Source organism: Tachypleus tridentatus, unplaced genomic scaffold (assembly GCF_004210375.1).
Source record: "Tachypleus tridentatus isolate NWPU-2018 unplaced genomic scaffold, ASM421037v1 Hic_cluster_2, whole genome shotgun sequence".
Lineage (NCBI taxonomy): Eukaryota > Metazoa > Arthropoda > Merostomata > Xiphosura > Limulidae > Tachypleus > Tachypleus tridentatus.
This window is the reverse complement of record NW_027467782.1, coordinates 20,688,209-20,714,974: the sequence shown is the minus strand read 5'-3', so window position 1 is coordinate 20,714,974 and position 26,766 is coordinate 20,688,209. Positions and strand designations below refer to the sequence as shown.

The following is a 26,766-nucleotide window of genomic DNA, read 5'->3' as shown; positions in this document are numbered from 1 at the left end:
GGGGTGCGAAAAGTGATTTCATAAGTTGATTGAAATCTGTAGGTGCATCAATAGCAGCCCGGCATGGCCAGATTTTTAGGGTGCTCGACTCATAATCTGAGGATGGTGGGTTCAATATCCGTTACACCAAACATGCCCTTTCAGCCGTGGGGGCGTTATAATGTGATGATGAATCCCTCTATTCGTTGGTAAAAGAGCAGCCCAAGAGTTGGCGGTGGGTGGTGTTAAGTAACTAGCTCCCTTTCCTCTACTCTTACACTGCTAAATTAGGGGCGTCCAATGTAAATAGCCCTCGAGTAGCTTTGCGCGAAATTCCAAAAACAATCAAGCATCATGGACTTAATAACCAAGCACAATAAGCGTGGAAGTCTCCAAATCACAGGAACGGTTTAGGCCCACCTTGATAGACACTGTGTAACAGGTCGAGCACAAAATTATGTCTGTAGTTACTTTCAAATTGTTCCTGTCTACTCACTCTTTTCTTGGATATCTTCATGCTTTGACCTTCTCTGCCGAATCACAAGTGAAATCGTTCTACCTAAACTGAAAGATAAGCATTAAAAAGGTGATAGCGGAAAAATAAAAAGTTGTCAGTTGTTTAATTAATGATTCTAAGAATGTGGCTTTATCGATATGTACTGAATTTACTCTGAACGGTTTGATCTTAGTACTAACTAGTATGGAAACTTGAGAACGTTATATTTCACTTCGAATTTTATCAATTAGCAAGTGAAAACTTGTTTCGAAATTCCATCAAAAAGATACGTCCAAAACCACCCTCTGTAGGAGTTACTGGATTGAAGTGACTTTTGCGATTCAACAAATTATAAAGACACCCCTTGGAGTGACCCCTGGAGGACGTGTTAATAACAGAAGAATATATCGAACTTCACTTTCTGCATGTTAACACGTTGGCTTCCAAGCTTATTTTACCGATACTTTTTTAGGGTCCCATTAGTCATTTTACAATTACTTTTTTTAGAAAGAGTGTATGTGTAGCCGTTGTGTCCAAGCCAATAAGTGGTCTTTTAAAAAGAAAACAGAGAACGACTCACCGGTGGGTCGAGTGAGAGTCAATGTGTTAATAATATCTTGGAATATTATCTATAAAAATATAGTTTCTGGGATTTCGTCAAAAGGCACTGATATAAAACTGAAACTCAATTATTTATAAATTCTCCTTTTGTTATTAATCTTTGCTTGTAGTTCAGTCCTGAATTTGTTGATGTATGTTGTATATAAACCAGGCTTTTTTTGCTTTCAGATGGTTAGCTAAAGTCAAACTGTTTTGTCTGTCTCTAGCCAAATAACATATATGATGTAATCACACACACACACATATACATACACCTAGTGGCACATGAAAAACGTGTTTTTTCGTAGCGAATTGATATTGACACTGGAGGTGATCAGCTCACATGTATCCTACTTGGCATTGTGTATAATGCAAGACTTTTTTGTTGTTTTAATAACAGTTATCTAATGGTGTCTCAGAAGAGAAACCAAACTACTTTCAATTAGCATTTGATGAAGATAATGCGAAGTTACAATAATGAATTTATTCTTACGTTTTTAATATTTGGGTGAAAGTAATCTATGCTTATTTGCAGAAATTCATTGCTAATTCATCGATAACAAATACTTTGGCTAATTAACCTTTCTAACGAACAAACGCAGTAATTCTCATTGACTTGCATTGTACTAAAACATTTATTAACTCAATAATTCACTGATTCCGAAAGTTGTATTGTGTGTTTAGTTCTACACACGCCCCATCTCGAGGGAGAGATGTCTACAGACTAAGAACACTAGAAATAGACTTTCGATACCTGTGGTGGGCTGACCACAGATGGCCCATTGTGCAGCTTTATGTTTATATACAAGAAAACAAATTTCTATATACTATAGGAAGCACCCAGATTTTACCTTTCATTAAATTTTCTTTTTTGTTTCATCGTGATAAGTTTGTTTTGGAATTTCGCACAAAGCTACTCGAGGACTATCTGTGTTCGCCGTCCCTAATTTAGCAGTGTAAGACTAGAGGGAAGGCAGCTAGTCATCACCACCCACCGCCAACTCTTGGGCTACTCTTTTACCAACGAATAGTGGGATTGACTGTCACATTATACGCCCCACGGCTGGGAGAGCGAGCATGTTTAGCGCGACGCGGGCACGAACCCGCGACCCTCGGATTACGAGTCGTACGCCTTACGCACTTGGCCATACCAGGCTCATCGTGATACGCTACCTACGACAAACAAAAATCTAAATTAATATATTAAAAACTTGGTGGAGAACCTGTCGCCTTGACGAAAATTATGTAAATTATTCTAGTTTACGAATAATAATTTAGCAACTTACATAAAATACGCCGAAAAGTTATCAATTTGATTTATTTTTGCCTGTTTAATTAGCTAAAACAGACATAAAAACTACCGAAAAATGTCTTTCATTGTAATAACATTGACGAATATGAATCTTGTGGTTGTTACAAAACCCAACTCGCAATGTGCGGGTCATGGGTCCGAATCTTTCTTACTGAACCCGCTCACTCTTTCAGCCGTGGGAGTGTTATAATATAATGGTTAACCCCGCTATTCGTTGGTAAAGAGTAGTCCAAGAGTTAGCGGCGGGAGGTGTTGACCAGCTGCTTTCTCCCTAGTTCATCATTGCTAAATTAAGATCGGTTAATCCAAATAGCTCTTGTGTAGCTTGGCGCGAAATTCAGAACAAACCAACATAAACTGAATATAAATCCAAGGGTGCGAGGTAGCGCTGTTGTAGAGCCATGTAACAAATCCGAACGATACCATAGAATATTTCCTCTACTTTAACTTTTGAGTGGTAGGAGCTTCTATTAGCGAAAGTCAGTTCCTCAGCTTCGATGGTGGGTGATGATAAAGTGCCTCCTTAGCCTTTAGTCAATAGTTTAATATTAAGGACATAGTCATACAACCCCAGTAGCACTGCCGTAAATACACAAGTAATTTCGGTTTATAATATAGTACTTGATTCCAAAAGAACTGTCTCTAATGTAATATATTAAGCGGCAGACATTTTATACCAACACAGATTATATTACCTCGAATAAATATGTAACGAGCAGGGGCGTAGATCCTGGAGGGATGGGGGATACACCCCCTTCATTTTTGCTGGAAATATGGTAGATACAATAATCCCCCCTACACTTTAGTCTGTTGAATTGTTTTATTGCATCACAGGCCTACAAATTGTGTGTTTGTTCTTGTGATTCTCGTGTTCTTACCAATCGAATTGCATAATTAGGCCTAGATGTAGGCTTTTTTTCAGTAGCCGAAATGTACATCATTAATATAGGCGTGCTTCTAAGCTTTTCGATCTAAGCGATAGTTCGTATCAGTTAGAAGGCTTAACTATACATGCAAGTATCGTGGCAACAAGATTAGTCTCTGTTTGCATGTTTACAGCTTTCAGGTTCACGTAATCAGAGATTACCAATTTGGAAATTGCACAGTCCACATAAGTGGTTGCAAAAATCTTCCCCCTCCCCATTGGGTGTAAAAAATCTACGCCCTTGGTAACGAGGTCACAAAATTATCTTTAGGCTAATAGCTCAAGTCTTGAAACGATATCCCAGAACAATTCTCATTCTACTGTCCTTCAATAATAATAACCGTTATATCAGACTTAATCAAAACCTTGAGAAAGAGTTCAGTTAATGTCAAGGAAATATTTGAAAAGTCGACACACACGGTTCACTACTTTTCATCAAGTTTCATATTAAATCTCACGTGACATAAAAGTACGTGCTAGGTTACCTCAAAAACTATAAAGTTATTTCACAACAAAAACATACTTTATAAAAGTACTAATCAGTCATATTTGTTTACGTACTTTAATGTGAATGTCACAATACTGCATACAGCAAGGAAAAGAAATCTCTTAGCACCTCAGTTTGTTTTCCCTTAGCCCGTTTAAACTTAACACTTATGTTTTTTTTATGTGCTTTCCTTGACATGGTAACATACGTACTCACGCTTATAATTAATCACTGTTTCATCAGGCCTTTTTTTTTTAACTATGTTCTTTATTTATTTGTACTACCATTAGGAAGTAGATTTATGTTGAAATTCAAAACAATATTTGTGACCCAGGTTTACAACTTTGTAGAATGAATGGTAAACAGAAATGAAAAAGGAAAAAAAATAAACTATTTTGTTATCATTAAATGAACTTTACTTGGCCTTCTTTTCCCAAATAAGTTTTACAAAATATTTTCGATGAAAAACACATCAAAACATTTGTGTGAAACGTAAAATTATTTTGGTACTTGGTAAGATTATTTGGGAATGAAGCTTATAAGATTGCACTTAAATTGAAAACTCTTATGACATTCTTCATAAATATTCATTAGTATGTGTGTGTTCTTATAGCAAAGCTACATTGGGCTATCTGCTGAGCCCACCGAAGGGAATCGAACCTCTGATTTTATCGTTGTAAATCCGTAGACTTACCGCTGAACTAGCGGGGGGGGCTATTCACTTGTAATATCCAGAGGATGTATCAAAGAAACAATAAAAATATATAAAATTAAAAAATCCAAGTTGTGATGATTGAACAGATATCTTTTTGCCGTTGGGTAAAGTTGAGAAGAATGAATAGCTAACAGACGTACGCAGGCTCTATCATCAGTGGAAACACCCAATAATTAATGCATGGAATGAAGCAAACTTTATAAAAGGATCACATCAGGAACAGAAATTTCTGAATATGGGGTTAAAAGTGATAAAAATCTGAGCACTTTCGAAAGATGGACTCGTTTTTTCAGGATCCACCTTTCGAAAGCACTCAGGTTACAAGACTTTTTGAACACGTGTTTTTCTGACATTTATAAACATGTCATGAAGTATTTACATGAGGTATGAAACACACGTCAGCAAACATTGGAAATGGTCTAACTGCTCACAACCATTAAGAATACAACTATATATTAATTGATTACACAAAAAAAGTAAGTACATGAATGTGCCAAAGGATATCGCTGGAGACATTGATGCTATATTCGTTTTATGAAACAAATTGAAACTGATCTATATATTGATTATATTGCTATGCTCGGTAATTAATCACTCACCCCTTCTAAGAGTAAATTTGACACTGTTTATTATCTATGTTTATGAAGTTATACGCTTCGTCGTCTCAAGGGATTGGTTAGTTGTAGGTTCATACCATAAAGACAAAAGGATAACGTTGAAACCACAATGTTTTGGAATGTTGGAAATAGAAATACTATTTGAGTGTTATAGATAAAAATACAACAGAAAAGATGTTCCTTTATTTGAAACAACAGTCAGACTACGGAAGAATCTGAAGACACTGATACCATAGGGTAGCGGATTTAAGGTTGGTGGCCCAGGAAATGATAATTTTTGTGGGCCTTACATCCCATGTAATTTTACATATAATAAATTTATCAATGAGCCCCCATTAAAACCATGGGCCCTGGGACTAAGTCCCCTCTAGCCCCAACCTAAATACGTCATTGATAGCATGCATACTTAAGAAAAAAAAAGTGTAGATACACGGGTGTTCTAAGTAATGATAACCAAAGCTGGGATCATTTATGGTGTGCGAACATAATGGATTTCATATTTTTTGTCTTTCAGAGAATCTCCAACACATTTCTCAAGTACATACAGTCTCTTACTTAAGTTGGCCAATGGACTCGTGGTGGGGAAAACAAAGTTTAATAATAAAGATAACCATTAATAAAACATAATATATTTTTATTTAGTTTTAAGAATTCTGGAACATACTTACTCCATCATCTGGAAGAAAATTGGAAAAATAATATATGTTGACTAATGATACAGTATTGTCAAACACTACTTTACTGACATGGTAGACAGAAAGAAAATAGATTATGCTAATATGATATTCTATTAATAAAACCGTACGTTTCTCACCAGAAGGTAGGGGGTTAAAAGACTAAAGAACTTGTTTTTGCAAATACACTCCAGCAACATGAATTAAAATACCTTAATAAATGTTTAATTTATAATAATTTAACATTCCTGAAAGTAAAGTTACAGTAAACCCAATCAACCAATACACGTTGTGATGTAACTTAAGAAAGATTAGATCATGATTCAAGTTTAACTAAAGGAGTGCAATTAAACTTTCGGCGAGTTCTCGAAAAGTGTCAATTAACTTTTAAATCAAGTATAGCAAAATTGGGGCCTTTTTTTAAAGTCCTTTTTGAATATCATAATCCACTAGCTGCATTTTGGCTCCGTGATATACACACATACGGTGCTAAAGTGGGAAATTAAAAGACGTGAAATATTTAGCACTTTATTAAATAGTTTTAAGTCTGAGAAGCTGTATACGGCGTTAAGAACAGAGCACTCTTTTGTTACGAGTAAACTTTCTTTAATACGAAGTTCAAGGTCTGAAGATTCCGTGATATTGATAAAGAAATTGCGTGACCCAAGGTTTCGACATATGAACAAATAGGTGAGTGTCTGGGTTAAATAGTGGACGGCCATTTCATTACAATACTCCTCACAAACTAGTTTTAAGTGGTGTTTTGTCTTGACAATGTATGAAACTTTACAGTCCCTAATATAATGAATAATTTGCAACTTTCTAAAAATACTGAAGTTTTACAGATAACAAAATTGTAGAGTTAGCAGTTTTAAATATGAAAAATTATAGTTATTGGAACTAACTCTCATTTTTCTAAATTACCGTTAGAACTACGAATGTTTGTTTGTTTTTTAATTTCGCACAAAACTACTCGAGGGCTATCTGTGCTAGCCGTCCCTAATTTAGCAGTGTAAGACTAGAGGGAAAGCAGCTAGTCATAACAACCCACCGCCAACTCTTGGGCTACTTTTTTACCAACGAATAGTGGGATTGACCGAAAATTATAACGCCCCCACGGTTGAAAGGGCGAGCATATTTGGCACGACGGGGATGCGAACCCGCGACCCTCGGATTAGGAGTCGCACGCCTCAACGCGCTTGGCCATGCCGAGCCAATGAATTTGGAATTAACGACGTAGTGCGTAACTTTTACTTAAAATCAGCACTTAAATACGTTTCAAATATTGAGGCCAAAAAAGTCAAATAACTAAAACATTACCCACATGCTTCACTTACATTGCTTTTTAGGTGGCAGTTTTCAAGTCGCAAAACTGAACACAGTAAAACAGAAACATATCTTTATGTACAAGAACTCTTCTGAACCTAACATGATTACATCAGTAAAATGATCTTCTCCTTCATATGAACATGATCCCAGAAAATGATCTGATTACTCGGGTGGGTCATATCTTGGGAACCAAATCCCTGGTTTAATGAAAAAAAAAATCATTCTTCACATTTTCTCTAACTAACTCATGCAAACAGTATTATTTTGTGTCATAGTAGGTCAGTGTGATAAATAAATGAAACCTTTATTAAAGTGAAAGGAGATCATATTTTTATGATAAATAAAATACCTTGTTAAAGGACCAAATAGAGCAAGACTAATTCCAAGAAAGGAATATGATAAGTTGAGAATATTTCTATGATGTAGCTTTCTGTGTCCAAAGGTCAGTATTCATGTAAAATGATGACGTAAAAATTATATAAATAGTTAATTAAGCAATGAATACTCTCTTATCCACTAAGTGACATGAATTATTTTAACTCGGTGAAGCTCTGATATTAGCGGTTGCTGGATATTTGGTTTTAGTTTACTTATGGCTCAGTTACAGTTCTTGACTAAAGAATCTAGTATAAAGTTATTAAGCATGTATGTTGCTTTTTTTCTTTTTCTGGAGATAATGATAGTTTATAAAAATTGTGCAGTCAGTGCTGCATTTTTTTAAAACCTAAATTAAAATTTTCATTGTGTGCATTAATTATGGCATAATGACCAAAATAAAAATATATGTTGTGCAATATGATAATCAGTAAATATAATTAGAAAAATATTATTTAGTTTCTTGTCTAGTTTGCAGGTTGTAAGTACTAAAGTGGGGGAGTACCTTAGGTTTTACCACCAGACCTGGTGTGGTTGACAGAACCTAGTGTAGCTGGTACGTAATTGTTTTTTCTCACTCATAATTAGCTTTTGTATTCAGAAGTAAATCAGATAATACAAAAGGGTCGTAAACCGCTAAAAAACTGAGTAAGTATGAAAGGTTAACATGAGTATTTCGTGGTTTAGAATAAGTGCCCAAAAACACCTTAACATTTCTGTAAATAAAGGATGCAAGATAAACTAACTTACCATGAAATCCATTACTTGTTTTGCCCTGCAGCACTAAAGAGTCATTAAAACTAACCCTGTGGTGAACAGACTATACTGTCTGTTTCATTCTCATAGCATCCATATCAGCTAGTACAACATTTCCCGTAGCATGGGGCGCTCCACCCTCATCTCAGGGAGGCATAAATTATCTGTGATGAGGCACAATAATGCATAGTTAAGTGTTTAGATATTTTTTTTATTAAAGAAAATAATAATTAATTACTACAATACATATAATGTTTTAATATGTATCTGTGAATTATATCTAATCACACAACTTTCCCTTATCTAAAAAAAATGGTGGCACATGAAATCATGTTTCGTGCATAAAGAGTGATGACAAAAGTTTGGAAAATACTTTACTAGTTCATCTGTATCTATACATATTGGAAAATACTTGACTAGTATATCTGTATCTATACAAAGATTTGAAAATCAAAAATGCGAGTGGCCTGCATTAGTGAACTTGCATTGTAAAATCCTTTGGCTCTGCACACCTTATTAGGCCAAACTGAAATACAGATTGCTAGATTACCTCAAAGTTGTATTTAACTATGTAATACCCAGGTACATCAAATCTGTGCAACCATTGTGTGGTTTGTTACATTGAATTGTTTAAAAAAGAAAGCCATTGGATGAAGTGGTTTGAAACTTCAGAATTTCTTTCCACAGGTAGCATCTGCAAAGAAGGTGTTTTGTGTATGTGATATTTATATGAACTTACAGCTTTGAAATGTGGAAAATATTTGTTGTGCTACATTTTATTTTCTGTTTTTTGTCCTCTTACACTGTCTTAAAATTTTCCTATACTATTTTACAAAACTATATTGTTGTCCTTAATTTGAAAAATAATATACACAGCTTCACAGTTTTCTATCACTGGAATACAATAAAAATAACTCAAGTTTTAAAGAAACCAATTTTTTGAAGATTTTTAAACCTAAAGGTTTCATTTGATACATGTAATAATTTTAAATCCTGTTTATATTCACTGTTTTTTAAATATTTTTTTAGCAATTTTCTTTACCAATTCAAGCAGTCACTTAAGCTAATATGAACTAGTGGAAACAAGGCTTAATACGAAGGTCTAACAGCAATACAAAAATTCATTTTTTTCAACAAAAACCTTTTACCCTTTCGCACTGTAACATAATACTCCAAATAAATTATGAGAGGATAGAGCTAGCTCTAAAAGAAATCAGTTTTATATTATTAAAATGAAACATTGTATATTTCACATCAGTGTTGTTTTGTATGACTAAGCCTAAAGTTACATCTGAACTAAATATTGTTGTAGCCTAGTTGAGTTTCTTAAATTTAAAATTTGTTTTCTGTAAATTAGGTCTCGTGGCAGGTCTTAACCAAGCTATATATGATCGAAAAGTTGGAAAATTTGTACCTCCATGGGTCGCTCATCAGAAAAGTAAAGAAGCATACCAGTGGAAGGATATTGCATCTTGTACTAAAGTAGTGTACAACAAAATCATACAAGACCCTGTGCACAGTCTTGGTACTAAACTTAGCTGGTATGTGCTCCTTCTAATAGAAACTATTCTTTATATTTCTAGAGAGCGCAGCTAAGACTTGTCCAGCTTGAAAATATAATAAATAAACATGTCAAATACTTTTTATGAATTATACTGAACATTTTTCAGTACCTTTAGCATTATGCAATCACCTTCCTCTGTGCTTACACGATTGTTATTTGTACAAAGCAATGTGATACTATTTGAATAAAAATACCTTCCCATATTTATCAAACTGAACATTACTACAGTACTGGTTATGGTTATTGGAAAACTGCCAAGTAAATAAATTGTAAGTTTTATACTGTATTCCACTGTGCACAATTGTAGGGATTGGTTCCTTTAAAAGTCCTAACACTTTCTGTTTTGTCACTAGTCAGTCATTATTGTTGAAGAGGTGTGAAATAAGTGATTCATCAGAGCACATTCTATTCATATTTTCTCATCTTATGGTTGAATAAATAGAGAGTTCATGTACCAGTTGAATAGTAAGTAATGAGAAGCAGCTCATGTACCACATGAATAGTAAGTAATGACAAGCAGCTTATGTACCAGTTGAATAGTAAACAGTTACCCAAACAGCTCATGTACCAATTGCATAGTAAACAGTTAAAAGCAACTCATGTACCAGTTGGATAGTAAACAGTTACAAGCAACTCATGTTCCAGTTCGATAGTAAACAGTTACAAGCAACTCATGTACCAGTTCGATAGTAAACAGTTACAAGCAACTCATGTACCAGTTGAATAGTAAACAGTTACAAGCAACTCATGTACCAGTTGGATAGTAAACAGTTACAAGCAACTCATGTTCCAGTATAATAATAAAGGGGAATAAGAATCTCGTGTCTTGTTATTTGGATAGTTTCCAAAATTATTATGATACTGAAAAAGATATTGTTGGTTAGAATGGTATGAAATGTATTTATTAGTTTACTATGTAGGTTAAATGTTTTTGTTTTTATAATTAAGTTGATTTCAACTATTTTGTATCAAAACACACCAAGTAATGTATATTTACACAAGTTAAGGACCAATTTTTACTGGTATTAGCCTATAAGGTTTTATATCATAGAAAAAAAGTGATTCTATTTTATTGTTATCTGACGTTAAGTTTACGTTGGTATAAAAACTATTATTTCTTCCCTCTTCCACAGGTATCGACAAATTGGTGCAGTTGGAGAACTTTTTTTTGCTCTACTTCCTGCAGCAGAACATTTATTGTTTTTGTTATCTCAGTGGTTTAAACCAGAAGAGGTAAACACCCTTATTGCTAGTGTGTAGAATTCATAGATAATATAAATATATATACACACACACACACATAAATACAGCATAAAACCATTTAAACAACAGAAATTATTATGTAAAGTATGCATGTATTAAGCAGAGAGATATAATGTTAAAATATTGTGCAAAGAAATATTTCTATAAAAAGCCCATATGATCTTGTTATACTTAGAAAACATACACAACACACAGGAAATCATGTTGCATTAATGCCATATTTTTTTTTATAAATTAGATGTCCATTTTCTTATTCAACTGTGTTGTCATAGGAACAACTTGTTTTAAACCTAGTTTTCTTACTGCTTTTTTAAGTGGTACAGTACATCAAAAATGATTCTTTTTAATGTTAACAGTATTGCTTACTATGCTATCAGCCAGTTTTTAATTATGCTTCCATTTGTAATATTATTTAGTTAATGAATTACAGAGATGATATACACCTAATTTATAGAGGTGTGATAAACATACAGCATTAGTAGTGGATGTTCTAAATGGGCTGTATGGAGGGTGGATAAAAAAAGGTGTTGCTGGACAGTGTTTTTTTTGTGGATTGAATATTACTGTACCGTAAAATCCGTTTACCGAAAAAGATACCCTGTAATCACCATGGTGAAGGTGAGTTCTGATTATAACTATGTAATCAAAAGCAAACGCTTCTAAGTCCAGATCCAAATGTGAGATTTGTTCCCCTCATATGACAGAATAGCCTACTCAAACAAGACTCACTCATTTCCTACATTTTAAATGTTCTAATTAATAATATATTAATGGTATTAACACTAGCTGATTCCAATAAGATACTTCCCTCTTCTCACAAGATTGACTATTCTCATACAGTGCTGCCATCTATAAACAGTTTTTTTTCTTTACACATGCCCAACTTTCCTTCCTTTGTTCTACCTTCACAACTTTTTTACATTATTTCTCTACCACCCATCTCCTCACTTAAGCTTTTCATCAAAACCCTGAGGGATTTTGGGGGATATCCTTTCCCTTCTTTATTCTATGTTGGCTCATTTGTCGTCTTCGGCTCTGGCTCTGCATACGTGGTTTCTCTGTTGTTGGGACCTTCTAGACTGTGATGCAACCTTAACTCATACATGTTTACCATCATCTTATCTTAGGTGTTTACATATGGCCCACTTCTATGGCAATACATATTGGACACAATCTCTGAGTCTTTTTGAATCATGAACTTCAGCAGCACAACAACAGTCTGTTATGTCTCAGTCAGAGCCCAGTACAGCACCTATTACCATTTCTCCTCCTTCTTTTTCCCAACACTTACTTGTTCCTTCTTTTTGAGGTCCTCATCTCATTGCATTCTTTGACAATGCACATCACATCACCTGGTGGATTCTAATCTGGTAAGAGCTTGGCTAACCAATTTTCTTCACTACTGGCATCCTTTCATCATGGAACATTAAGGTCTTCAAGTTTTATTGGAGGGATTCATAATCCCATTTTTTTCCTTCCTCCAGTGTCTCCTACACCCATTTTCTTTACTCCATATTGGAATCTCATGACCAGGCAGTGTCTGTTGGAGGTGGTTCAGAAACTATTATCTCAGCAGGACATTGAATCTGTTATATATCTTTCACCTAGTTTTATTCAAGATTCTTTGTTGTTCTTAAGAAAACCAGGACTGGAAGCCTATCATCAATTCGTCTTTCCTCAATTACTTTGTTCAACTGTCCCATTTTACTGTTTCTTACCTGACAGTGGGCATTTTCTCTGGGCTTATGAATGACAGGTATTGATGTCACTAGTGTTTATCTCCACATTCCTATATCCCCATTGTCTCGTCGGTATCTTCAGTTCGTCCATCACATGGTGTTTTATTCCTTACTCTTTAAGTTTGCTTCTGCCCCTTATGTTTTTAGTCAAACTGAAGTTTGCTAACCATACCCATTGGCCTCTTCTAGTGACTGCTCAAATGGGCTATTTAATCATATTAAAGATGTCCTTCCTTCAGCCTACCCAATATCACACCCACTTGGGTGTCTTTTTCAACACCAATCATTCAGGTCCAGCCTTTTCCTCTGCAGCTTCATTCCATGGAATTGTTAGTTCATCATGCTCTTTCAGCTCTCTCACTTTCTGCTTGTAAGGTTCTGTCGTTTGGGGGACGTGGTCTTCAGTGATGTCACTAGTCATACTTTGTCATGCACATAGGTGACCCCTTCGTTAAACTCTTCATAATCAGTAGAACCTGCTTGGGATCCCTTGTCAATTCCCTTTATCCTTACTTCTAGCTTGATTAACAATCTCTGTTGATGGTTGGACAAGATCCTTATGTTGGTGAATGTCCCACTTCCTTCTCCTTATCCAGAATTACATATTTTCACAGATGCATTCCTTCAGGGCTGTAGAAGGCTTTAGATCAAAAGGTCTTTGCATATCAAAGTTCTTGAGCTTTTTTTGCACTCCATTGGACTTTAAATAACTCACTTCCCTTTGTCCCCTGCTAATATCAAAGGTTCAATCCCCTTCAATGAACACAACAGGTAGCTTATTGTGGCTTTGCTATAAGAAAAACTCACACATAAACACATATAAACGTGCTTGCTTCCTCTCACCAGACAATGTCTGTTGGTGATTCTTTCTGACAATTCTACAATGCTAGCTCATATCAATCAGCAAGGGGACACGTGGTCAAGAGACCCCTGTTTTAAAATGTTGGATCTACCATATTGGACCCACATAGATCATATTAATCTTGTGTGTTACATTCCAGGTGCTTTCAATCTCTTAGCAAATTGCCTTTCATGCCCCAATCAAATATGTCTGATGTAGTGATTTTTAGATCCCTTCATTTTCTGGTGGCTTTGATATTGGTGGGGTTTTCATTTTCCCCACGTAGATTGGGCATGCTACCTACTTCAGTCACAGGTTAGCCCTCTTTTAGTCCCCAGCATCTCAGCCTTGGGCTTTAGCTGTGAATGCCTTCAACTAGGATTGATACCATAAATTCCTTTATGTTTATCTTCTTATCTGATTATTTCACCAGGTAATCTCTCTCATCCATACCACTCTGTCAAGTACTTCTCATCACTCCTTATTGGCTACCTCAGCTGTAGTTTCCACAATTACAACAAGTGCAATTTTTCTCTCCAGTATCACAACCTTTGTATCCCTTCCTTCTTCATTAACTTTGGTCACTCTTTCTACATCCAGCCATTCACCTCCTTTGTCTTTACATTTGGCTTTTCTCTAGTCCTTGGTGAGTATATCAAGTAGCTTTCTGTTTAGGTCATCCCAGACATCCTTCTTCAATGGAGGTGTATCAACCCAAATGGAAAATGTAACTCCAGTATTCCCTACTGACCAACCTACTGTGACTAGAGTGTTAGAGTTTCTTATGTGGATTTTCAACCATGTGTCTTCAATCTCATCGTCCTCAGGTTATTGGGCCACCTTATTCTGTACCTTTGATTTTTCTGATATAATTGAGTATTTGCTCTCCTGTCCTTACCATGTTAATGTGTTCCTTCCAGATTTGTCATCCCCCCCTTATGGTATATTCCTCCAGACTGGAATATTAATGTGGTCCTCCACTCCCACAATTTACCTATGTTTCAGCCACTTTCCTCATGTTCCATCATTCTCTTAAAAGGTATTTCCTTCTCCCATTAGGCTGTGGAGGTCAAGGGTCAGATTTGTTTATCATTGATGTTTCACATATGTTTTACCACCCTACATATATTCTCCTTTCTTCCTCCCAAAGACCTCAGATGATATGGAGGGTAACTCTCCTTTTGCCTGTTTCTCTTCCTTATATTTCTCATCTCTTTTGTTGTTTCAATCCAGATAGACTTCTATGTTATACTGCCCAAATAGCTTTCTTCCACGGTACCTGTTACCGACTCTTTATTACTCGGAAATCTTCCTCTGTTTGGGATCTTTCCCCTTCTACCATCACTAGTTGGGTTTGACATTTTATTTGATTGACTTATTCTTACTTGGCTTCCTCCCAGAATTTGTTCCCGATGTTTTCCGATCAGATTTAATACTTCACATTTTCCAAATTGGAAATGTTTAGAAAACTGAGGCTGTGCAAAAATAAAAATTGTTATTGCATTTTCACAATCTGCAATTATTATGTACTTCCAACATTTGTTTCACTACTTTCATTACAGTTGGTGTTATGGTAGAGAAGATAAGAGAGCAAGTTTAAAGTTCTATGAAAAATAAAAAAAATGATATTCATTTCGAAGGCATAATGAGTGATGTAAATTAAACATAAAAACCATTAGGTGAACACAAGTAATTTTATTCTCAGCATAACAAATCACACTTTACACAGAATTACTTGAGAGAGAATTCATAAATTAATGGATAAATGTTTTATGAAAGCAATTTACTTGAACTATAATTTCAGTTTGCAAGAGGAATGTAACATTTAGATAAACATTTGCCAAAACTCATGATGATACACTTTGTATATTTAGAATATTTCAGTGGTTTATGTAATTTCATGTTTACATGGAGATTACAAAACTGGTCAGAATGACCAAGCACACATACAGGTTTAATAGAAGATAATTAAATTGATAATGGAATATGTATGTGGATCACAATCAGTTGCCTGAATGTTTTAGTTTGAAGTACATTTTTTTAAAATTCTTTAGATACACTTACCATTTTGGAAACTTCTAGTAAGCCTAATTTTCTTTTCACATTTGATAAAACATCACCAGTGACATCAGGAAAACTGCTCTTGATTGGATGCTGTAAAAAATTACTTTTCATAAATGTACTTGCTACAGTTAATTTTAAACATGAGTGAGGAATAAAATCATGGACAATGTTTATAATACATAATATAATGTTTGTTTTTCAATGGCCAATAATTAATCTTTTGTTAAAATACAGTTTACTTCTAATTATTTGGTATTGGAAACTTTTGTATTAAGGTGGTTAATTACCTCAGACACATTTCAGTTACATTCTTAACCATAATGTTGGCAAGTCTTTCTGCAATTTTATATCAAATCTTATTTCTTTATTGAAGAAATTATATTGAAATAAATAAATTTTATAATCTTAAAATCCCTTTCTATGGCAAAAGATTAAGTATAGAAAATCTTAGTGATTTACATAAAAAACATAATTAAAGAAAAAGTTATTAATTCAAATTCTGTTAAACATTCATGAAACAAAAAGTAACTTCTGAATAACAAGGTGACAAGTGTCTCTAGGATCAAACTACTTCATAAGAAAGATAATCAATATATCTTGTTCTGATCCACCAAATACTTATGAAGTAGTGTACAACTTTGGTCTTCATACACAAGAAGGAATGGTGATGTATAAAGGACTGTTCAGAGTGATGCAACCTAAACTGATTATCAAGTAAAAACGAGGAAGTTATCTTTCTATTCAAGTCACTAGTTGGCCCTCGATAGTCTTCACTTGAAATATTATCTGAGCTTTGTCTGAGTCATGACACTGATTTGTTGTAAATTGTTCACACCACAGCTACTAAAATTACTCCAGGGATGGAAAGGTTATATTAAGATCTCTTTATAAAAAATCAACAGACAAGGTTTTTAGTATGTTTAAGTGGGTGATACTGATGAATCAGGGAGATAATCCTGTCAGTGTACTATGTAGTGCTGGCTTGTGACTCTTCACCATATTTTATGCACAATATCTCAAGGAAGATCCAGAGGCATGCTCCCCAAGAAATATTTAAAATCAGAAACACCATTCTCTCTATTTTCTGGTCTATTTTAAAATAAGGGTATGAAAAATTATTAAATTTGCAATGAACATGTGATTTAGTAAGGTGTAAAACATCTTTTCATGAATGTTATTACTCTTCTTCCTTCAGTAATATGAAGATGACTTTGAAGTAGGTAAAACTTTTTTGGTAAATATAATTTTTTTGGAGGAGTGAGTGGTGAAAAGACTGATCACAATAGGCCAGGTGGTTAAGGCACTTGACTCGTAAGCGGAGGGTAGCAGGCTTGAATCTCGATCACACCCAATATGCTCGCTATTTCAGCCATAGGAACTTCATAATGTAGCGCTTAATTGCACTATTTGTTGGTAAAAGAGTCGTCCAATAGTTGACGGTGAATGATGTTGACTAGCTACCTTCCCATTTGCCTTCAACTTCCAAATTAGGGACGGCTAACGCAGATTGCCCTCGTGTAGCTTTGCATGAAATTCAAAATAACACTGAACACAATATTCCAAATGTTTGCTCTTAAGTTATATACCTGCCAGGCGAGTTCTTTAAAGAATTTTCATAACAATAATTGTGATTATCTAACAAGTATTATTATCAAACAATAATATTTTGCAATAAAAATCGCGTAATCTTTAGCCCTTGGTGAGCTCAGCAGATAGCCCAAAGTGCCTTTGCTATAAGAAAACACACACACAAACACGTAATCTTAATATTTTTTTCTATCTCATTTTAAATTTGAATATTTTGAATTAAAATCAAAGCTGTTTCCAAATTGAATTGTGGTTCTGTGGCATTACCACAAATTTTTCACCTTCTAGTTTCTGTACTTTGTCAGCTTTAGGCATTTAATCAAAAACTTCTACAATACATTATTTGTCTGACATCTTTGTTGCTTCTAAGCATTGTAAAATCACGTGCTTATATTAAAAATATCAACAATCAATTAGTTTCTTAGCAACACAGAAATTAGGAAACTTTTATAACCTTAGTTACATAAAACATTTAAATTTTAGTGCAAATAGATATAAAGTTATAGTGGAGATGAAATTACATTTACAAACATTTATTTTATCACACTCGGTGCTTTAATAACCGCAATGCCCGCACAAACAACAGTTAAACGTGAAGGTATTGAACTCAACGCCTTGAACAGCTTATTGTATTAAGTAGCTGATATCTATCACTGACTATATCTTTCACTTTCGGACGAATAATTTAGGGATGGCTTTGCAGCCACTCTCATGTAGCTTTGTGCGAAATTCAAAGAAACAAATCTTTAATTTTGATCTTGGAAGATATCTTTATCTGTCGGATCAACGTGTCAATGAGAAAGCAAAATTTGAGAATAAATACAGCACTTCGTATTGTTCTATCTCTTGGGTTTTGGGTATCATATGTACTCTGGAGGGTCAGGTGCTCTTTGACCTCTTCCGCTGTTCTTTATTAAAATGATCATGCAGTGTTGGTTGGTGTTAGTTCCTGCTTTAGAGTCAGAGTGGGCTGAATTTACTCCGACCCTTTTAAGATCAATGTCCATGTACTGGTATACATATACAGATATTATTTTGCCTTGTCAGTAAGAAGTCTAGATTGATGGTGGCCCTTTTTCAATATATATTATGATTTAATCTTTTTTCTTCATTCATTTTTTTGTGTTTAAAATATGTGTTGATCGGGTAGAAGTGTTTAGGACTACCTTCATCATGTACGAGGTACCTCTCTGGTTCGCTTAATAATTCATTTTCATCCAATCTTTATCAAAATACTTTTTTGTACGACGTAACAGTCTATTTGGTATGGTTGGTATGTTTAAATATTTGTGTATGAATTTGAATGTTGCTTCTCTGGGAACTCTATATGCTGTTGTGAGGAGTGTGTTTTGAATTGTTTGCAACTTCATTTTAATTGTTTTGTTACTTACAATGTTGGAGCTGCAGTCATTTACTGGTCTGATGCATGTTTTGTATATTTTTCGTGTATTGTCTGTTGATGCTCCACTATTCATGCAAATAAGACTCCAAGCATAGTTGGTTCTTCGCCAGACTTTAGTTTCGTTTACATGGTTAGTTTTGTGTCATAGGCAAGACTTAGAAATCTTGCCAATGTGGTAGGCAGAAGCAGTGTTCCATTCACATATTCTTCAGGCTGAAGTATTTTTTTGTATCTTGTCAACTATGTAAAGACGACAAGTTGTGTTTCTGCTGTATTTATTTTTATTTTGTATTTTCGACAATAATCGTTTATTCTGTTTAGTTGTTGTTGTATGTTTATGGCTGCTGTTGTTGGTGCTGTGGCACTTTTCGAAACTGCCACATCATCAGCAAACTATGAAGAGAATCCATGCTTAGGATCCTTCAATGGCAAATTGTTAACATACATGATGAAGAGTATAGAGCTGACCACCCCTCCCTGAGGTACACCAGCTTCTGGAGTAAAGTACTCAGAAAAGGTTCCCTCTACATTTACTCCACATTTTCTATTTTTCAAAAAGGTAGATAACCAGCAAATAATTCCACGCAGTAGTCACATTTCCTTCACACGTAACTGTAGACCATTGTGCCATACAGTATCAAATGCTTTCTCAATGTCAAGAAAGCAGGAGACAGTGCATTGGTTTTGTTAAAGCTGTCGACTATCTCTTCAGTGAGTCTCACTAAGTGGTCAGTTGTTGTCTAAATTTTCTGAATACTTTTTGTTCTTCTGGTAACTTTCATGTTATTTCCAAGAATGTGGAGAGCCTATTACTGACTATTCTCTCAAGAATTTTGCCTACACAGCTGATCAAGCTGATTGGTCGGTAGCCATTAGGTTTATCTGCTGACTTTCATACCTTATGGAACATTAGAATATTAACATGCATCCAAGAAATTGGTATGTGTTCTAAGGATAGTGATAAGTTAAAAAGTGCTTTTTGGTGATCAAACAATTTTGGAGTGCCCTTTTTTGGGAAGATGGCTTGTATCTCATCTTCACCCGAAGATTTGTTTCTGTGTTTTTTATTGCTTCAAGAAGTTCATGTATGAATATTTCTTTCATTAGGATCGTGTCTTCATAGTTTATGATGTGTCTTGTATTTTCCTCAGATACACTTGTTAAGAAAAATTGGTTCAAATTGTTCTTTGTTGTTTAGAATATAATTTGTGACTTTGTTGTAAAAATAAGCATTTATATCCAGATCTGTATGCATTTTAAATGTATTCTGTGGTTGGTTCACTTAATTGAGTTTGTTTTAAATTTCGCACAAAGCAACACGTAGACCTGCTGCGCCAACAGTCTTTAATTTAGCAGTGTAAGACCAGAGGAATGGCAGCTAGTCATCACCATCCACCACCAACTCTTGGGGTACGCTTTTACCAACGAATGTGGGATTGACCGTCGCATCATAACAAACCTGCGACTGAAAGGTCGAGCGTGTTTGGTGTGATGAGGAATCAAACTCGTGATCCTCAGATTACAAGTCGAGTGCCTTAAACACCTGGCTATGCTGAGCTATTTACAAAAAAAAGAATACTGAACAAAATTTGTGTTGATATTATAATGTACATCAATTAATTTAAAAGGAAGTGACTGAAAACAGAAAGGAAAAGAAAACCTCTAGAAAATTGTTAAACCTTCTCAAGTGTGAAAACATTTAAAACTTTGCTAAACTAGTTTAAACACCTGGCCATGCCGGTATCTGTTTACTCTCTCTTCTGTAAAAAGATGATAAACTCAAGATTTCGTAAATAATTTTAATATTTTTGGAATATCTTCTTTCAAACATTTCCAGTCACTTTATGTTTTTCTCTTATTGTGAAAATGTGTTGTTCTTACAGCAAAGCAACAACAGGAAATCCTCTCTGTCTACCAATGGGAAATCAAACGCTCGATTTTAGGATTGTAAATCCTAACTTATCATTAATTATGAATGTATTTTGAGTTTTTTGAGTAAAAAAGCTTTTACTTTGATATTCAAATATTTGCAAGAGACTTAAATTTACTGAAAGATACAAAAAATGGACTGCTAATAATTGGAAAGAGCTGTTATAGATGGATGAGTCCAAGTTTGAAGTATTTCGGTCAAAGTGTTGGTAGTATGTCTGGCTGAAGGTAGTAGAAAGATACTTATCTCAATGCATGGCACCTGCCATAAATCATGGTAGAAGCAGTGTGATGATCTGGAGACATTTCTCCACTGAGGTAATAGAAAATATCTACAAAATAAATGGAATAATAGACCAGCACAAATACAATGCAGTACTGATCGAGTATGGTATACCCGGTGGTTTGCATATTATTGGTAAAGGACTCTACTGCCAAGATTATAATAACCTCAGATACTCATACAACCTATGCAGAAAAATTTACTTAGCTATGAAAGCTGTTGCTAAAATCATTCAAATGATGTAATTGCCTCCCAAAGAGTTGCAGTCTCAACCTAATTGAGCAGATCTGGGATTTGATAGATTGAAAACTTGACAAATCAAAAGTTACTTCCAAAAAAGCTTCATATGAGTGTATCAGAGACACTTGGAGTAAAATCTCAAAGGACACTCTTATTAATTATCTTGCAGCAATACCTAAAAAACCATCCATAGTAATTAAAACAAGAGAAAGACAACAAAATGCTAACTGTTTCCTTAATCAATCACTCTAACTACATTTCAGTTGTACTGAGTTTAGTATGGGATTCACCTTTTATTGTTCTTTTGAGACAACCTTAGATCTATTTTTGACTTTGTCCTAACACATTTCCACACTTCTGTATTACAAGTTTAACATATGTTACAGGGAAGAGCATTATAAAGACAGGCTGATAAATAAAGAGTATATAACATTAAACTACAACTTTTTACCAACACAATTTGTATAAACAATGACAAAGTTAGTGTACTGTAAATTTGACTTGCATTGTGAAAGAATCTATAGGGATTCATACTTAACCATTCCTCTGTAAGAAAATGTTTTCAAGCTTGAAATTTCTACTGACAAAAATGTTACATATGCTTTATCATAAAAAGCATCAAAAATAACATTACAAAAAATTAACTCTCAACTCATTAACAGTCTTACAAGAGTCTTACTGTAATTTATTGAATAATTCCCAATTTTATTAGCAATACAAGATATTACAGAATGTTCTTTACTTTGGAGTTAAACTTGAAGAACAAAAAAAAATATTTTCTTCTTGTTTCTCAAACAATTAGTGAAATTCTCCATTAATTATTGTAAACAATTTAAACTTTTCCATCACCATTTTAAAATATTTGTTTTATATTACAAGTTACCAGTACTGATAATGGTATCACTTACATTTAAAAGTACATGTTTTTTTAGTTGATTTGTTCATTTTTCTCTCACTCAACAAATATTATAAAAGGTGGAATGATATCTTTAAATTTCTATAAATATCCATAAATGGTCTTTCTTTATGAAAATTTACTTAACATCCAACTTTCATCATTATTTTCATAATGCATGACATTGTAGGTGTGTCATTTTCCTGAACTTTCAAAACTGTATCATATGACATGAAGTATTAATTAGAAAGGTTCTAGTGTAACTTCCTCCTCAAGACATTATGTAGTAAATTACATTCACAGCAACACAAATTGGTAAGCTTGATATGAAAGATGTGCAACTCACAGTAATTCACTTATTTTATATATATCAGATATTTGAGAATAAAATACATGATAGAAATATTTGCTTCTGAAAAAATGCATAGAAAAGGAGCAAGTAGATAGTGATTTCTACTACCATAAACAAACAGTAACATGTATATATATATATATATATATATGTGTGTGTGTGTGTGTGTGTGTGTGTGTGTAAATTATTAATATTCTTTTTCCATAGAATAGTTTTGTTTTTTTTATAAATATTAGGTCTTCCCATAAGTAATGTCGTTTTTTGGGATAGGATAAGTTTAAATGCATATTTCTTGGCTAAATGAAGTTATTCTCAAAGTCACACAAGTTATATGGGATGAAATGATAACATTCAGAGTAAACCAATTTGTTTCTTCACTAATTTTTGTTGTATTTATTTTAGAAGCCCCAATTATCATGGAGGTATCAGAAGAGCACATAAAGAATATAATGTTTTACAACTTCAGAACATGAAAGAGTGCTACTGAAGAAGCATTCAAAATGTATACAACAATGACATTCTGAATGTAGGGAAGTGTCAAAGATGGTTCCATAAGTTTAAAACTGGTGACTACAGTTTGACGGATGCAGCTCGCACTGAGTGCCCTGCTGAGTTTGACAATGACCTGCTTCTAGCAATACATGAGAAAGATTGTGCTGTAACTGTTGTCCATCCTTCCATTGTCCATCAACATTTGCAACTTGGTAGAGTTTTAAAGTTTGGAAAATGGGTACCACATGAGTTGTCAGCTTATAATCTGAGAGAATGAGTAGACATCTGCACATCTCTTCACTCTCATGAACTTCAAGCTTCATTTTTGAGCCACCTAGTTAGTGACTGGAGATAAGAAATGGATACTCTATCAAAATGTCCTGCACTGCCAACAGTGGGTTAATGCAGTAGAACCAGCAACACCACAGTCAAAAGTGAACCTGTACTTCAGATGGTGTAACACTGTTTGAGTTGTTACAAACAAATCACACAATAACTGCTGAGAGATGCTGGCAGTAACTGGATTAATTGAAAGCTGCACTAAAAAATAAATAAAAAGAGACCTGCTTTGGTAAATCAGAAAGGAGTTGTTTTCCACCATAACAATGCACATCCTAACATTGCTAGGGTCACTTTTAAAAAAATTGAACAGCTCAGCTGGAAGAAACTTCCCTATCCTCCTTATTCTCCTGATCTTGCTCCTTCAGATTATAATTTTTTCAAAAACTTGACACATCATCTGAATGGAAAACAGTTTACTTCTATGATTTGTTAAAAAGTAACTCTTGTACCTTTTATATCTCAAAACAACTTGATTTTTATAAGTGTGATATTGAAAATATTTTGATACATTTCCAGACTGTTATTGAGAAGAGATTAAAAATATGTAATTGATGAAAGTTGTTATTTGAGTTATTTTTCTTCTTTTAAATCTTAGTGTTAAAAATGATATCACTTATGGGATGACCTCACAGTTTTCATATATATAGTGTAATCTACACAGGAAACCTAAACAGTAAAAAAAAGGAAATAACTGCATCACTGACAGTGTTTCTGTTTAAAGCTTTATGTGATTTTGTAGTCAACAAATTCAAGATGCAAAAATTGCTTAAAAATGGTATTTATAAAACAGAGAGTAATCTATCAATTATTTTAGGATTAACTTAAGTTCATTTATTCCACAACCTTCAACAGAAAAACATGTCTTTGAAATAGCATCTCAATATTACTTGCCAGAAAACAAACTACCAGAGCAGTTCCTAAAATTAAAGATAAAAGTATCTATCAATTAATATACATACAAACATGTACACACTTGTTTAGGCACACTTTCCCAGTTTGAATGATTTAATATTTCTTAACTCTTTTCTGTCTTCAATCTTATAAAACCTTATTTCTTGATCTTCTAACCACACTACAACATTGAAAACTCATTCTCATCTGTGAAATATGTATTTGAAAATACATTTGAAAACACACTAGTTAATTCCATCCAGAACACAAACAAAATCAATTTAACTTGAGAAATACCAACTGAAATATTATTCAAAACATTGCCAAAAGCAATTTACTACTGTCTTACTAATATTAAAATATATAACTTTACAACTGCATGAAAGTGTAATTCAGAGAATAAAACAAATTATCAGTCACTTTCAACTATAAAAACCTGAGTTTGAATACAATATCAAAATTCTTATGATATATTTAAACTGCTATAAGTTGCACTAACATTACAGTTAAAAAAAACACTTTGTCACTGATATAAATTTCTAAATGTTAAAATGAGACACATCTTAATACAACAAATAGAAATGCAGTTAGCCACATTGCACAGATGTTTAACTTGCATTTCTTTCCATATAAAACAAATATTCTAACAAAATGTATTATATAACATTAAATTATCTCTCATTATAATACTGTTCTGAAACTTTATGTGCACTTCATTTTAAAAGATATAAACAAAAGGCAGGTGTAAATATACTTCAGTCAACATTTTGAAGTAACACATATTAAAAGCTCATCAAAGTTTTAAAAAAGGTCTAACATTAATAAGTCATACAATAACATGGTAAGTCTATTTATTGTTTTGAGTATGGTAAAGTTCAGCCCTAACTAAATTAAACCAAAAAAATATACATAAATTACAGTGTTAATTTATTTCTTTATTGCAGAAAGGATGTATGCAAAATAAATGATTAACAAATGTCAGGCCTAAGACAAGTGGACTTAGATTTTTGGTGTATGTGATAAGAGTTCTTTTGTATTACTCTAGTATTTAAAGAAGTACTGTTACAATAAATATATTAATTTTATTGCAAATGTTTTGTGGGTCTCTTTAAGCTACAATTATTAAACACCAATTAACCAGTCATATTTCCAAAGTAACATTCTCTTATATTTTTGTTCTCAGAAGAATAACAAACCTGATTATTTTTTCTGATTATAAACATGTTTCAATATGTTTCTTGTTGAAAATTGTGAAGCTGTTTGATATATTTCTGCTCATAAAGGACAATGTAACTCAATATGGGTTTTAGATAAATTTCTAAATTTACTATGTAATGGTACTGTTGCTTCATTATGGGTCTGTATTACATATGTATCTTAAACATTTCTTGGGAAAGTAGTTTTTCTAACCTAATCTGGTACAGATTTAATAAAATTCCATTGCTCTAACTCAAGTAGAATATAGTAATAACACTGAGGTACAATACAAAGTGTACAGCATGCCAACACTAAAATAACTTTGAATGAAATACCTGTATTATTTGAACTTTCTGGGTGAATTATTTTAACATATTTAATTCGTTTTATTATCATAATTTACCATTAAAAAATCTATAACAATACTCATTTTAAAACTGGTTGATATTTAAAAATGAATTTAACAGTTTGATAGAAATATGGAGAATAACTTGTTACAGAGTATTTTAAATTAGTTCAGCTTGTGAAATGGATTCTAAAATAATTTAATCAGCCTAAGTGGACTTTTAACATGAAGAGAACTGTCACATTTAAAATACAACTGTAGTCATCATAGTCTAAAGAATTCTTGAAGGTACATTTAACTTGTTTTAAATATCTAATTTTAAAATAAGTGGACTGCTTGCTGCATGTTATTTTCAAATTTATCACTAACAAATCACAGACATCTACTATAGAAGAATCCTAAAATTTTGACGTATGTAGTTTCGAGTATGAGTTGAATGTAAAATGTGCACAAGTTTGCAGAGGAGTTAAAGTGTTGATAGAAGCCACATATTTATTTCCTCTTTGGTTACTGTGTTTCAAAAACTGGAAAGTCTCACCTAAATACTAAAATTCATTAAGTTCATACTTATTGTAACTAGTGACACACACAACATGACTAGATAGTGGTGAGGTCCACGATAAACTAATGAAAAATAAATAAGAGGTAGAGAAAAGTTCAGTTGAGGAAATTAGTATAGAAGTAAATATAAGGGTAGACTTATTTCTTACTATCATAATAACAGAAGTAAAAGATATAAAATAGATAACTTCAGAGCATTAGTAGGAATGAAAGATTTTGATATAATGGGAATAACTGAAATACGGTTAAACAAAGATGATGTGTGACAAACATTTCCTTCAAATATAGTGTTTATGTCTTTTTAATAATTAGAGTACAAAAGGGAGAAGTGGATTTACATGTACAATGTAAGTTACATCCTGTTTTAGTTAAAGATATCAAAGATAACAACAATGAGATTATATCCAGTGAAGTTTCTATTAGTGTATATGAAGGGAAATGACATTTAATGAGAATTTGTTACAAACAACCAAAGAATATTCACATAACTCAAACAGTCACAATGAGATTAAG

The 26,766-nt window shown here is 33.5% G+C and overlaps 2 protein-coding genes and 2 long non-coding RNA genes across 15 annotated transcripts in view; 3 read left to right on the top strand and 1 right to left on the bottom strand.

Annotated features, from left to right (window-relative positions):
• The window catches only part of LOC143242219 (uncharacterized), a 280,724-nt gene that overhangs the window by 208,478 nt on the left and 45,480 nt on the right, over positions 1–26,766 (top strand). The gene's annotated exons all lie outside the window — the stretch shown is intronic.
• LOC143243149 (uncharacterized) overlaps positions 1–26,766 on the top strand; it is a 58,535-nt gene that overhangs the window by 16,022 nt on the left and 15,747 nt on the right. The window lies entirely within an intron of this gene.
• The window catches only part of LOC143243146 (uncharacterized), a 99,379-nt gene that overhangs the window by 69,152 nt on the left and 3,461 nt on the right, over positions 1–26,766 (bottom strand). For 3 of the 12 annotated variants that reach the window (XR_013024063.1, XR_013024060.1, XR_013024064.1), the window contains exons 2-3: positions 15,737–15,826; positions 8,260–8,429 (exon numbers count right to left, since the gene is read on the bottom strand). Coding sequence is in view for 1 of the 12 variants with exons in the window: in XM_076486934.1 (XP_076343049.1) it covers positions 14,914–15,147; positions 15,737–15,826 (324 nt within the window). In the remaining 11 variants the exon portion in view is untranslated. Of the gene's footprint in view, positions 1–475; positions 544–8,259; positions 8,430–9,007; positions 15,148–15,736; positions 15,827–24,231; positions 24,357–26,766 lie in introns of those variants that run through there. The other 9 variants (XR_013024061.1, XR_013024054.1, XR_013024037.1 and 6 more) reach the window with 5 other exon arrangements.
• On the top strand, positions 8,334–25,241 carry LOC143243148 (uncharacterized). The gene is made up of 3 exons (XR_013024068.1): positions 8,334–8,454; positions 10,963–11,062; positions 22,827–25,241. It is a non-coding gene; the product is annotated as an uncharacterized LOC143243148 (long non-coding RNA).